This window comes from Uloborus diversus, chromosome 10, assembly GCF_026930045.1.
Source record: "Uloborus diversus isolate 005 chromosome 10, Udiv.v.3.1, whole genome shotgun sequence".
NCBI lineage: Eukaryota > Metazoa > Arthropoda > Arachnida > Araneae > Uloboridae > Uloborus > Uloborus diversus.
This window is the reverse complement of record NC_072740.1, coordinates 122,544,565-122,559,663: the sequence shown is the minus strand read 5'-3', so window position 1 is coordinate 122,559,663 and position 15,099 is coordinate 122,544,565. Positions and strand designations below refer to the sequence as shown.

General features: G+C 32.2%; 1 protein-coding gene across 1 annotated transcript in view; it reads left to right on the top strand.

Annotated features, from left to right (window-relative positions):
• LOC129231423 (protein lap4-like) overlaps positions 1 to 14,176 on the top strand; it is a 98,458-nt gene extending 84,282 nt beyond the window's left edge. Inside the window, exons 25-27 of the mRNA XM_054865735.1 lie at positions 1,999 to 2,211; positions 10,606 to 10,797; positions 13,368 to 14,176. Of these exons, the coding sequence (XP_054721710.1) occupies positions 1,999 to 2,211; positions 10,606 to 10,797; positions 13,368 to 13,409 (447 nt within the window). The 3' untranslated portion in view covers positions 13,410 to 14,176. The remainder of the gene's footprint in view (positions 1 to 1,998; positions 2,212 to 10,605; positions 10,798 to 13,367) is intronic.
• The last annotated feature ends 923 nt before the right edge of the window (positions 14,177 to 15,099 follow it).

The window sequence follows — 15,099 nt, the reverse complement described above, 5'->3', positions numbered from 1 at the left end:
CACATTAAAAAACCAGGACTGCACAGTCGGAATCGATCTGATCTTGGGGTAAAGGAGTCAGAGTTGGGAGTCAACGGGTTTTAATTCAACGACTCAGAGTCTGTCATTTTCCCTCAAAATCCGCAACTGTGTATATTGACTTTTAGTTTCCCCGTAGGCAATAATGTTAAGGGGTTTGAACAGTTCAAAATTGAATGGAAAATTATTTAAATCAAGAAGATATTTTTATTACACCTTCTTCTTCAAGAGCTTTTTCCAGCTAAGTATGAAGCAAATTCACCTCTAAGTTTATTGGGATTTATATTTGCCTTGAATTTTCTTTAGTTGCTAATGTTAAGTTTTTTGAACTGTTCAAAATTGAACAAAAAAACTGTTCAAATCAAAAAGGGAACTATGGGAATGAGGTGTCCTGGGCGAGATCTTTCTAACAAAAAAAGTTCGTTTGAATCGGACTATTCACTCAACAGTTATTTGGGGGGAGGGGGAGACAGACAGACCGACCAAACAAAAGACATTTTCTCCATCCAACCCCCCCCCTACCCTACTTTCTAACCCCTACATACCCTACTTTCTAATTTTTAATATTTCGATATTTATTTCAATATTTTATTTATTTTTGACTATTTCGTTTATATAGCGATATTTTAAAGATGTATTAAGCCTTCCTTCATAGTTTTTTTCGTCTTTCTTTTACTTTTGCAGGAATACTAAACAAATTAAAATACAAATATAAACTTTCAAAAACGTAATTAAGAAAGAAATATAATTTAATTGCTCTGATTAGCAACAAAGTCCCAATGCATTGATGAACGATTAAAAGAAATTTCGTTTCTGAATTCTCAAGTGAGAATTGGCAACAAAGATTATTATTCAGCTTTTTCCAAGCTAAAGTTTTCTTGCACAGAAGATGGTGGTACTAAAAAGTTTGGATTTAAAAACACTTACAACTTTTTTAGCCATTTTATGCAGTTCAATGATCAAAAGGTTGGGGAAAATTCCATAGTTTTTTTTTGAACGTGCTTTTCATCTGTATAAAATTCAAGAAGATGAACTCTTTCTTGGCATAGACAAATGTTAATGATACGTATAAATTAGTTAATTAATATCTGTGTTTATTGGTGTTCTACCTGAACGAGAGAAAGATATAAGTAATCCTCCTAAAATTTCAAAATTTTTAATACTTGGCTTGACTCTGAACTCTAGCCCTTTCTTGAGAATTTTGTATGGGTATTTGGAAGGGCAAAATTCCCCATTCCATTTCACCCTTTTCAAAATAAAATTTCTAAAAATCCCTTCTTAGCATGTGTCTATGTTATAAAATAAATGCAACTTACAAATTTCAGCTTTCTACCCTTAATAATTTTGACTGTGCATTGGTTATCTGTCAGGACTTGCTACTTCAAAACATAAAATGTATAAATTACCTTTCAACTTTACAGCATTCAGTACAATTTTAAACTCCTGTAAAACTGTTTTCATCAAGAATGATTGTTATTTTGCTTCTCTTTAAATAATAACACAATTTCAAAAATTAGTAAAAGAAAGAAAATTTTCTTTTTTTTTTCCCTTCTGGCAATAAAACTCCATGTGATAACGAGTGAGAATGTCAAAATCCATACCACCTTTTTTCAATTGATGAAGATTGGTAGGAAACTCTTCTCTAGGTTCCACCTGTAATTATTGATCCTTTTTATTGTTATTATTATCAATTTTGTCTTAAGAAAATATTACACCAGTTATAAACTCTTTTAAATTAAAAGTTCTTCTCCAGTTAATGTAACAGAACATCCGCCTCTGGAAAATATGTCAATGAATTCCATAAGTATTGTGGTATCCAGGTTTTACTGTTGTATTTTGCGTGTCATGAGTACTTATACAATATGTTTTGCATGATTGCAGTTTTCAGTTTGTTTTATAAAGGGGAAGTTTCTCTTTTAGTTAGCATTTTCTCTTATTTTCTTCCTTTCTTTGCTGATTGTTTACTTATTTATTTTCTAGGTTTCTGGATACACATTCTTAGGTGCTACTTTAGATGAAGCAAATACTGCTCTCAGTTCTGTGGGAAATTCCATTCATATTACAGTTTGTAATGGCTTCAATAGAGCATTGATGAATGCTTCCTACAATTGTCTTCCTAGTTCTGGTTCAATGACAACCGATTCTGTGCCATGTATAGATAGTGATGATGATTCAATCGATATTTTCCGTCCGGTAAATATCTATTCTCTGAAATCAGTTCTGAACTTAGTAATACTTATTCTTTTGTTGAGTCATTTTAATCTATGCACTTTCTTCAGTTTGTGATCATAAGCTCTACATGTTTCTCACTTAACACACATGTACCCCATTAGCTACATGGTTTCCTTGTGTGAACAATTGTTTCTACAAACTTCAATTATTAAATCCATGTTTTATGTTTTATTTCATACACTATGGGCTAAATTACTGTATCTAAGACAAGGGTATATCCAGCTCAAAATGGAAGGGAGGTAGGCAAAGCCATCATTTAGACAATCAGAAGAGTCAAGTTCAACTGCCCCCCCCCCTCCCCCAAATTGGAAACAATGTAGTTATGCATTTGTGTATGTATTAAGTTGTTTTTCCCTAAAATAATGCATTGAGTACTATACCTTGTGCCCTCCCATGAAAAGTTCTGATATTACAGGCTTGGGGGAGGTTTTTCAGGTTGTATGGTGAAAAGGTTGTGTGTAATAACAGACTTTTGCAGCAGAAAGAGCCTTTTTAATTGGGAAGTGTTTTTTATACTCCGCTCCCAAAGAAGAAATGTACATTTTCCAAATTTGTCACCAAGTTACTGTAGCAGAACTGATTGATAAGTTAAAGAGTTAAAGTAACCGTGAACTGACAATTGTTTTATTTTTTTGGTTTTATTTTTAAACATTTTCTATATTGGAAGAGAGGGTTTTTTTCCCCCTTGCTTTCCTCTTGATACGCCCATGTATACAGAAGCACTTATTGGTTTGCTAGATCATGTGGCTAAGACACTATTACATTAGCATATTTTATGTGTTATTGTAGCAAATTATTAAAAAATATATTTTTGGGAAAAACGCCAACATTAAACGTCAGTCGCAAAAATTAGCTTCCTGTGTTTGAGATTTCAATCCTTTTGCATCTTGAAAATAATTTAATATTTGCAGCAACTGTTTGTTGTTTCGAAATATACTGCCTTAGATTAGCATATTTCATGTTTAATTTTGGTGAATAATAAATAAATTTATTTTTGGGATTCATATTGACATTAACACTAGAACCGCGGTAGGGGTCAATCTGACCTAAATCAAATTTCATTTCCATTTTTTCAGAAATTTTACAAGCGGTATTACTTGAAAATTTTTGACTTTTTCTTAAATTGTATGAATATTAATCTGCAAAAGAATTAACCATTCAGAATTTTTTATTTCCGAGACATTAATCCTTATACCTAAAACCAGGGTAAGAGTCAGAATGACCCTTCGCTTAGTAGATGCAAAACCAAATGATTTTTGGAATCGGTAACAGTCAAAACTGCTCCCCAACTGGTATGAAAAGGACCTACAGTAGGCACTGAAGGTTAAATGAGTCAAGGTCATAGAACAAGACAGTTTACTGATAAGAAAAACTAGCTGTTTCTCTTTCTTTTACTATCTGACACTGCTGCAATTATACTGCTAGTTGCAAACCATTCTTGGTCTCGGCAGAAAAATGTCAAGAAAACATTGTTTACTTTCGGTCAAGGAAGCTCTTGAATACATGCAAGAGCTGTCGGAAAATGAGTCCGAAGGTGAAAATTTTGACCATGACTTATTCAGCAAAGAATATGCCCCATCATTGAATGAAGAATGAATCGTCAGATTATAATTTATCTGTTGATTCTGCCACCCAATCTGACAATGATACGAATCACTTATCCGACAACCAATGTGTAAAATCAAAGGCAAGAGGAAAAGAACATAAAAAAAAATCTCCAAATATAACACCAAAATTGATCGAAAGTAGAGAAATTTTTTGGGTAGATGGATCAAAATGGTAAATTATTTTTTCTGAAACTAACGATTGTGGTAGAATTTCACAACATAATGTTTGTAAAGAAGCTTGCGGCCCGACATCGTACGCAAAGCGGAACATTGATGATGAATTTGCGTCCAGCTGGTGGAGACTATTCATAAATGAAAGTATGCTTCGTCACATAGAAATGTGCACAGAAGAAGCTCATAGACAGCTGGGAAACAATGATTGGACCCTAATGCTCGAAGAAATTGATGTGTTTATTGCAATTTAATATGCTCGTTGTTTATACTGCTTAAAAGACCTAGAACTTGACAGTTTATGGTCAACTGTTTGGGGTCCTCCTTTTTTTCGTGAAACAATAGCGAGAGACAGGTTTAGAGAAATTTTGAGATTTTTACGCTTCGATCAAAAAACAACCAGATCAGAACGTTTGGAAACAGACAAATTTTGTCTAATTTCAAAAATTTGGGACATATTTACTGAAAATACTATCAATTGTTAGAAACCTGGACCATACATTACAGTAGATGAACAACTCTTTCCCACAAAAGCCAGATGCAAGTTTACGCAATACATGCCAAATAAACCTGACAAGTTTGGGATAAAATTCTGGATTGCCGCAGATGCTGACACAAAGTACATAGTGAATGATTTTCTATATCTAGATAAAAATAAGATTTGTCCTAAAAATCAGAGTCTTTGCAAATATGTTGTTCTGAATTTAATCAAACCGTTTGAAAATGAAGGACAGAAATGTCACCACAAACAATTATTTTACAACTCTTAACCTAGCAAAAAATTTATAAGAAAAAAAGATAAGCTTAATTGGAACAGTAAAACAAAATCATAGAGAAGTGCCTACAATTGTAAAAAAAAATGAAGTCACTCTTGCATGAAACGACATTACTAAAGCACGATGACATCACCATGACAGTTTATCAAGGGAAGCAAAAGAAAAATGTCATACTACTTAGCTCATTGCATACAACTGTTCAAATTGACACTAATAATAAGAAAACGTTACCAGAGACTATCATTTTATAACTCTACAAAATGTGGTGTGGATGTCGCAGACCAAATGGCTCGAAATACACCGTAAAAGCTGGGTCTAAGAGATGGCCTGTTCACATCTTTTACAATATCCTTGACCTTGCAGGAATAAATTCTTGGATTTTGTATACACAAGCCACAAGAAAGAACATTTCAAGGAAAGAGTTTCTTCAGCAGCTTGTCGAAGAACTGAGAGCAACATACATTTCAACAAAACGTAAAAGAACATATCCAGACATATTACAAAGTCGAAATTTAGCCACACTGACACCTGCATCTGAAAAAAATATGTCAGTAGTTGCAAAGAGAGTGCGTTGTCATGTCCCAAAATGCAATAATAAAACTGTTGACAACTGTTTAGATTGTAAAAAACCAATATGTGGCAAGTTCACTAATAAGGAGACGGCACGACCGTGGGGTCGGAGATTTGCGTCAATTTTTTTTTTGTGGTGAAAGAGGACTACTAGTACCTTACATGGTTAAAGTAATACAACGCAATACTCAGAAAATTATGAGAAAATTTGATTTAAAGTCGCCATGCAGTCTCCTAGGCTCCTTATGAGTTTAAAATGTCAGTCTTTTGACAAGCGGCCACTAGCCTAGTTGGTTAAGGCGCGATATTGTGCTCCAAAGATAGCATGATCGAATCCCACTCTAGACCCTTTTCTTTTTTTTTTTGCTATCACAACAATTAGTGGTAATGCTTTTCACCCCATACTACTTTCTAAAATTTATTTTTGCCAAAGATCGCAAACTTTTTCATTCACTGAAAAACATTCTTGCTCTTTATTCTATACAGTTTGTTTTGCCTAGTAAAGGTTTTTGACCTGTAGTCCCTTCAAAGGGACATCTGCTCAAAAGACGGCGTGACCCTGTGAGAATTGCACTGTAGTTACTTTTTCTATTTCGTGCTGTACGTGAACCTACGTGTCTATTCCATTAAACGCAAAGTTAAAGTACAATCAAAATTTAAAATGTTGGCTGAAGAAGTTGCTGGCCCTTCTGGAATAGGAGAGGAAATTCCCAAAGAATCTATGTACAGTGCACTCTCTTTTTGCAACCTTGTGTTGTTTACTTCTACAGACAAGTCAAAAATTTCGTAAAGCGCTTGTAAAATTGCAGCGAGTTGTTAGAGTAAAATAGAGAAATTAATTCCTGGGAAGATTGTATTAAAATTAATTCAATTATTCACCATCAATTATCGTCACCAATATTCCAAGACATGATTCAACATGCCTGGTTTGCATCTAAATTATCCACTATTCGAAATATTTTCATGAATGTTAATGAGGTATGTTTTTCTACTGATATATTGCAAATTCCCTGCAATTGTAAAAAATATGCTTTCATTTGTTGCGCAAGATGTTGCAAAAATTATTGCTTTGTTTGTTTCTATGATAACTACCAGTGCGGTTTTTGTACATAATCATTAAAAAAAAAATTTTGAATTCTTCCTTATAGACTTGGTTTTTCTCATTAAAAACTCAATGTTCCTCTTCACATACTTTAGAATTAAAAATATGAATTGTTTTAAATTGTTTTGCCCGAAGAAAAGGAAATATTTTTTTTAAAAAATGATGTAAATAAATTCTTAAAAATTATGAAGGGATGAGAAATTGTGTTTCAATAATTGCTGTGATAACAAAAAAAAAAAAAAAAGATCCAAATGTCTTATGAGCAAATGTCCCTTATAACTGTAGGGAGACCACAGGTCAAAAACCTTCACTAGGCAAAGCAAACCGTACAGAATAACGAGCAAGAATGTTTTTCAGTGATAATGAAAAAGTTTGCAATCTTGGGCAAAAATAAATTTCAGAAAGTAATATAGGGGTGAAAAGGGTTAGCCCTAATTGTTGTGATAGCAAAAAAAAAGAGAAAAAGGTCCAGAGTGGGATTCGATTGTGCTATGTCTGGAGCACAATACAGTCGACGCTCGATATAACGACCATCTCCGTCCCAGAGAAAAAGGTCTTTATAATGGGTGGTCGTTATAAGAGGTAGAAGTTAAAAAACATATATACATGCATCACGCATGTTATGTTGCTCTAATAAAGTTTGCATTTTTTCAAAGATTCCAGTTAAATTCCAAAAGTATTTTTTATCATAGATATTTTTTAAAAAATAATGGGTGAAAAATATTATGACCGATTTTAAAGTAGAAAATATGGGAAAAAACTGATTACATATTTAAAAATCGTTTACTTAAAAATCATTTATTTTCTGAAGATAAAATCAGAAACACTTGTTTGCCTTTTTAACGCACATGATTTTTGCAAAACACAATTTTCCATTTCAGTTATAGATGATAAGTAGTGTGCTTTTGAAAGAACATTTAAAATTCCCTTGAACATTCAAAACTTTTCACACTAGAAACTTTGGTCTCAATTCCTTCTTCATCTGATCATGATACATCAATTAATTTTTGTGCACAGTATCGAGAAATAGTTCATCTTCTGACAGATGCTCAACACATGCTAAATCAGAATAGATGTTAGCATAATTGTTTTAGTTTAACTCTTCATCCAGTTTCATTTTCTTAAAAACATTTTACAGCATTTCATCTTCTTCATCGAAATTTTCATCTTGGATTGCCTGACTTCAGCAAGTTGCTTTTGCATTTCAGCAGTAGATTCCAATTCCTTTTGCTTTTCAAAATCAACATGATGAAAGCAATTTTTGAGGGTCTTTTCTGAGACTTCATTCCATGCTGCTTCAGAGAGATGTAAAACTGCAAAGATCTTAAAAACCACGTGATCAAACACCAAACTAACATAAAATGTGTCAACCCCTTTTACTTCGGAATCCGGAAATTTCACTTTATACCCCCTTTATTTTTTCTGTGCTGTTTTGAGTAGTACTCCCACCCCCTCTCAAAGTTGGATTGAACACTGAAGACTACATGCAGCTGTCTGTAAACAGTTATCAAGATCATTCCAAGCTACAAATTTGCTTTATTGGAAAAACATCGGAAATAGTGCCCGCTGAATTCGGTCGTTGTATTGGATTAGAAGATACAGAACGGTCGTTATACCGAAAGCAAATTAACATTAAGTTCATAGGGACAAAGTTCGGGCTTTTACCACTGGTCGTTATAATGGAATGGTCTTTATAATGTGTGGTCGTTATAATGAGCGTCGACTTTATTGCGCCTTAACCAACTAGGCTAGTGACCGCTTGTCAAAAGACTGACATTTTTAACTCATAAGGAGCCTAGGAGACTGCATGGCGACTTTAAATCAATTTTTCTCATAATTTTCTGAGTATTGCGTTGTATTAATTTAATGACGTGAGGTACTGGGGGTCCTCTTTCACCACAAAAAATTGACACAAATCTCCGACCCCACGGTCGTGCCATCTCCTTGTAAGTGTATAAAAGGAGCAGTTCTAATTGCATGTAACACACGAAGAATGTATCCATATTGCTGGTAAGAGCTTTGTCATTTTAATTTAAGCATTTTTTCATAAAAAATATATTCATAAAATCATTCATATAAAAATATTCATATTTATTCATAAAAAATAAGCAAGCAATACAATTAAAATAAACCACAGAATGTTTCCTTCTTCCTAAAATTACAGAATTTTCTTTAAAATATCAATATTTTTAACATGTGCTAAAAAATTTACACTGCTAAGTGAAATGAATAAATGATTAAAGTTAATGGGACAGAATTTTATATATCTTAGTATTATATTATATAATCTTAGTTTTACTCTTCTTCATCAAAAATATTTTATGTTTAAGTTAAATGAAATCTGGGTGCAATATTCATAGTACAAATCTATGGTAGTACCTTAAAAAATATTTTTGGTATCTTGAAAAGTGCTTACATTCCCCCCCCCCCTCCTTTAAGGGCATGAACCTTGCAAATAATTTAGGTTTCTTTTTAAACTTCAAATGGGGGGGGGGGGGAGAGATACTTTCTTATTCTGCTATTTCTCATATTCAACTTTTCCAGTTTCTTATCACTCTTGTTGGATGCAACAAGAATCATAAAACAAAAAAGATCACAGTTAAAATGTTTAAATATTGTTTTTTAGAATTAATAAAATATTAAAGTTCTTCATATCTTATCGGAAAACCGATGCAGTGTATTAACTCTTAAATTAATTAGTTGCTTTGAGTATATAGCATATGCATTCAAACATAGCAATATGAAAAACAAATGTGATCTGCTTTATTTCTTACAGAAATTTTTATTATATCCTATAATAAAATCTTTGATATACTCTCTTCTCATAAACATTTCTTTTTAAAATCAATTACAGAAATGAAATTTAACTGTTTGCGAATAAAAATATTTGTCACATAATCGTTTAAAATGAATGAGAAGGCAAGGTGGATGGACTGTTTACTAGTAAAAAAATCTGATGTTATCTTTTTTATATATTTTTATATGTTATACTTACCTGTTTTCATTATATAGTTTTTAATTCATAAAATAAAACAATAATTAAATAAAATTATTTTATTCATATTGCAAGGTAAATTTTATAATAAACAATATTTTGAACTCCTTTGTTTCTTAATTGGCTTTTTTGCATTTTTCCCTCTTTCTCTCTCTGTTTTTGAAGGGGAATGTGATTTGTAACAACGTGATATTTTTAGCAAAAGCCTAAATTATACATCACACTATGGTTAAGCTGTTATTGTTTCCTGGCCTAGAGTATATATAGCTCTCTGTATTTTTGGATTGAACCACATACAATGTACAATAATGAGTATTTAAAAATGGTGTTTAATAATACTTCAACACGAAGAGGGGAAAGCAAATAAGATGAAGATCACAGAAGTTGAATATTCAATCTTTGCTGTCTTTCACTGAATTTTTATTTTCTTTTGCTTTTCATTATTATTTTTTTAAACATGAGTGTAAAGATAAAATTAATTGACACATAAAAAAAAGAGTTCATTAGTACTGCCATATCTATGAAACAGGGAAAATAATCAAATGACATTTTTAATATTAACCATATGATTTGATCATTCGGGAGAGGCATCGTCGAAACTTCCAATAAAGCAGGTGCTTCCTGTACTCGTCTAGGACATTTTTATTTTTGTCCAACATAGCAGACACATTAAATAATTAGGTCAGTGTTAAAGTTGATACAAGGGGGGAGGGAGAGAATTGCCACTAAGATTAATTTTTCAAACCTCCAAATACTGTTGCAACTTTCTATTATCCACGTTTTTGAAAATTATTATCTTTTTAGTAGGTCTTAACTTTTTACAAGCACACGCACTGCAGACAAATATTTTAGTTTATTATATTATGTATGGATATTAACTCTATGCAAGATAGAACATTGGAAAATTATATTTTAAATATTGTGTAATAAAACTAGGAAATTATATTTTATTTAGTGCATTGCCATCAAGAGAAAATTATTACTTTTAATGGAGCAGATTGTATTCTTTTTTTTATGCTGATTCTTTTCTATGATTCAGTCAGTTTTGTTGATATTGACACTATTAAAGAAAATGTAATAAGTTTTATTACAATTTCTTTGCAAGCACATTGCTTTAATTTCTCTCTCTTACAGTCTTCACAGGATGTTGTGTTATCGGAAGAGAAATCAGTTGATGAGAAAGTGTTAGACATTGTTCGTGCTGCAGAGCGATTAGTTTCTCCAACCCCTCAAGTGTTTACAAATTCACCTTGTGCAATGAAGAAAAAGAAAACCACCACCATTGTTTTGTCTAAGCACGTTGTTCATCCTTCATCACTGGAAGATGTAAGATTTTTTTGTGAGCATTGGGATAAAGCTTAACACAATGTGCCCACTAAAGTCAATTGCCACCCTCCTAATTTCAGAACTGCTGCTGCTATCTTTATAAAAGTGATGTCTAGGCATAGTAAGTCGGATATATACTACCGAATGAGATCGCTCACAGCTCCACCTGGTGGAAAATTGGAGAGTTAGAATTTCTATCTCAAACATAGATTGAGATAGAGCAAAAAAGTAATTTACAAAGTTATTGAGCATCATCAATGTAATACGAAAAGACACCTTGTGAACATCAATGCAAAGAATAGAACACTAAAACGTGCCTTTGTTTCTCCGTGACTTTGTACGCTGTGACGGGAGAAAATGATCTGAGATAGTTTTTCACGTCCATGTTAATGAGGTGTCTATCCGTACTAAATCGATAACACTCTACAACTTTGTAATTCACTTTTTCCCCCAATCTCGTTGCGTTTCCAAGATATGAAAGCTAACTCTGCAGTTTTACACTAGTGACGCTGTGAGCATTCATTCAATAACACATACCTGATTTACTATACCTAGACACCACTTTTATAAAGATAGTAGCTGCCGTTCAAAAACTAAGAGGGTGACAAGGGACTTTATTGGGCGCACTGTATTTAATTATTAACGACATTCTGTAATCATCTGCCTAATTGCACAAAATGCATATTTTTTCCACTCTGTAAAAAAAAATTAAGTAACTTATAAATAACTTATGCAAGCTGTCTTCCTTGCTTAAGGTAAAATGAAGTTGAAACTGATTCAAAGGTTTTATCATTTAAACTGTAACAAGGGCGTATATAAGGGGGCCCGGGCTCCCACCAAAGTCTGGAAAACAATTTAAATAAAAGTAGTTATTTTTGGTTTTAGTTGCTCAGAAATCATTTTCAAACTTTTAGCTACAATATATATATATGAATCGCTGATTTTGAAAAGGGCGTAAGTCACCATTTTTGACAAATCTAGATAATAATGGGAAACGGTACTGTGGTAGTAAATTAGATCAAAAAGGGCATAAGTATGTATGCATAGTGATTGAGAAAAATGGAGGGGAAATTTGCGATGACTTTGAAAAGGGTGTTAGTCATTGAACTTACGCCCTTTTCAAACTCATTGACAATTTTAATAGGTGTCGCTGGTTGTGCAAGGTTTTTTTTTTTTTTTTTTTTGTTTCTCTTGTGGTACAGTGTTTTATAAACTGTAGTGGGTAATCTTCTGCCCTTATTTCGCCATGTTGCATCATCATTTTACCAATATTGCATCGTCATTATCTATGTTGTTTAGGTAATTTTTTTAAACATAATGATTTACGAAGTAGATGAAAAAAATGTAAAAAAAGAGTCAGTCAGAAACATGCTTTGATTCATTTTCTCCAGAAAAACGTGACGGTGTCCTTGCTAATCTGTACTCTATGCAATCAAAGACAATCAAAACGTCTATCTTCAGTCCCTCGTTGATCACTATAAAGTCGAAAAACATCGTCCTGAAAAAAGAATCACAAGTGAGGCAGTCCATTTTCAACTATCATGTCATGCAGCCTTTCCACAAGTTACTTGTTTGTCAAAAGGTTTTTCTCAGTCTTCACAGCATCTCGGAAAAGATGCTAAGGCGTTTACAGGGATTGTCAAGTGGAGGAGACACTCCAAAAGAACTGCGGGCTCAAACTCCTCGACCAAATTTCGAGATTTCTGCCATTGAAATCAACCGAATGGTGGAGCATATTAGATAATTTCCCACGAAAACGTACCACTATTCCAGCGGAAAAAAGGTCTACGTCCCTGACGAATATCATGCAATGATTCTGGCTGCCGGAAAGGATCCCTTCACTGTCAAGGTGCTACGCCCCAAAGAAGTCAAAGCTTTCAGTCAATGGTGGCCAGAGTTTTATAAGAAATCCTGCGTCCTTTTGAAAAAGACCCACGATCATCGCAACAAGATGTACGTTTTTGATTCTTCAACAACTGAGATCCTTATTGCTTTTCACCGGATTAACGGCCTTAACTACAACTGTTACAAACTCCTGAAAGTCAAGAACATCCCCGATCTACCAACTACGCCTGCATACACTCACTGATCAGGTGCCCATCAATGGAAAGAAGTTGACTGACATTAGAAAGCTCCTCCCTCTCATTCCCAAATAACACCATGGATTCTACAAAAGGATCCTCCCTTGGAAAACCACGGCTTCTGACAACGCCAGCGACAATGATGAAATTTAGTTTAGAAAAAAATTTGTAACATTTATACAATTAAAACATCTTTAAAATAAGTGCAAAGAAAATATTTTTTATTGCCAAAAACCGATTGCTACAAAATTACATCAAAGTATCACCATGGAATATGAAATCTTAATGTTTAGGTGGAGTATATTGTGAAGTTCAGTTGCATTTGTAAATGAAATGTGTCAAATATGGTACACATCACTTAAGAACTTTTAAAGAAGCTTATTGGTATGTTTGTTTTTATTTTTAAATGCCCTTATGCAAATTTGTATTTGGTGAACTTTGTTTTCTCCTTGGTATGTTCTTTTTGTGATTTTTATTTATTTATTTTAGAATCAACACCAAAAACCTACATATCTGCCATGTGAAGTATAGAGCTGGAATCTACTAACAGATTTTGTAATTAGTATGGCAAGATCTACATAAATGGTTGTCATAAAAAGTCATTGTTTAATGTTTGTACTTCTGTTGCATGACTTTAAAAAAAAAAAAATCAGGGATTCAAAAATTTACTGCATTTGACTTCATTGCATTTTGTGATAAATTTCTAAAATTTTTATATTTTGGCATTCCATTTTAATACATATATATATAAATATATCTATATACATATATTATGTTGTATGTTAAAAGTTTTTAAATGATTTTTATGATATAAAATATATTTTTAATTGTATATGAAATTACTACTTGTTATGGCTTGTAAATATCATATTTTCATCCTCTCATTCCCCCCTTCCAAACATTGCAGCTTATTAAAGCATAGTTAAAATATGCATTTCCAATAACGTTTAATGTTACTTTATGATACATAATGTAGTACATGTGGCAGCATTTGCATTCATGTATATATCAGCTACAAAAACCATTGTGTGTCCTAATTGAAATTTCCTTTTGCTTTCTTTAATGCTGTTGATATAAATTACTAAGTTATGCTTTCTTGCTTTAAATTATTGGTCATATTTTGAGTTTTTTCATTTATTTTTCTCCATACACATTTTAGCATTAGTCAACTTTATTTCATCTTTTTGAGTTTATTTATTTTACTTTCAATTTTTAATGCAATTTTTCTGTTTAGTTACATAATTGTAATGTTTTATTCATATGTTTTATCTTGTACTTTTTTGTAAAGTTATGACCTTGTTTTTTCTTATTTGTGTTGCAATAAACAGATGTTTAAATGGGTTGTTAATTCTTTAGAATCTGTATTAAATTCCTTTACAGAAAAAATATTTAGTTCTAATTTAAACTTGTTAATATTTTAGTAACTGGAATTTTATCAACTTACATAAGTTGATCTTTTTTATGTTAAGAAAAATAAAAACCCATTTATCTTTACTCATTAAAGTAATTGTTCATATTATTTTTTGAGAAATGGTATCTCTACTAGTTTTTTGGTACTATTAAAATGATTTTTGGGGTTTTATTTTAAGTCTGTCTAACTCAATTATTGCAACTGTATTAAAAAAAATTTTGAGATGGCCAACTTTAGTCAAACATTCAAATCCTTTTCTGTGCGATCATACAAGACAATAACTCTCAGTAATTAAATTCGAGCAATATTATTGTCACCTCAAAGCAAAAGTAGGATATCTTACTGTTATTCTTGAGATTAGATGTCTTACTGTTGCTCTGAGGTGACGTTATGGCTACAGAGTTATCCAGCACCGTTCACCTGCTCTTTATTTGAAACAAAAAATGTATGGTGATATTCTGTCTAGCATTTGGATACCAAGAGAGGATTGTAAAATGTAAGCTTTATAAAATGAGTTGTAAACAGTAGAAATTGCAATAACATTGTTTTAATATCTGTTTTATTTTCGACATACAGTAAATTTCAGTTACAAAAACTGAAAAAAGTTTAGTATTACATATCTAGTTCAATGTTTGATTAATTAATCATTGCTTGCTTGTTCAAAATATATAAATCCAGAGGTTTTTTACCAATTTGAAACATGCCATTGCTTTTACAATGTCTACTTATTACTTATACTTTCATTTAAGGGTGTGTAACAAAATTTTAAAAAATTGTTCAAAGACTAAATATTTTTCTAGAAATACAAAA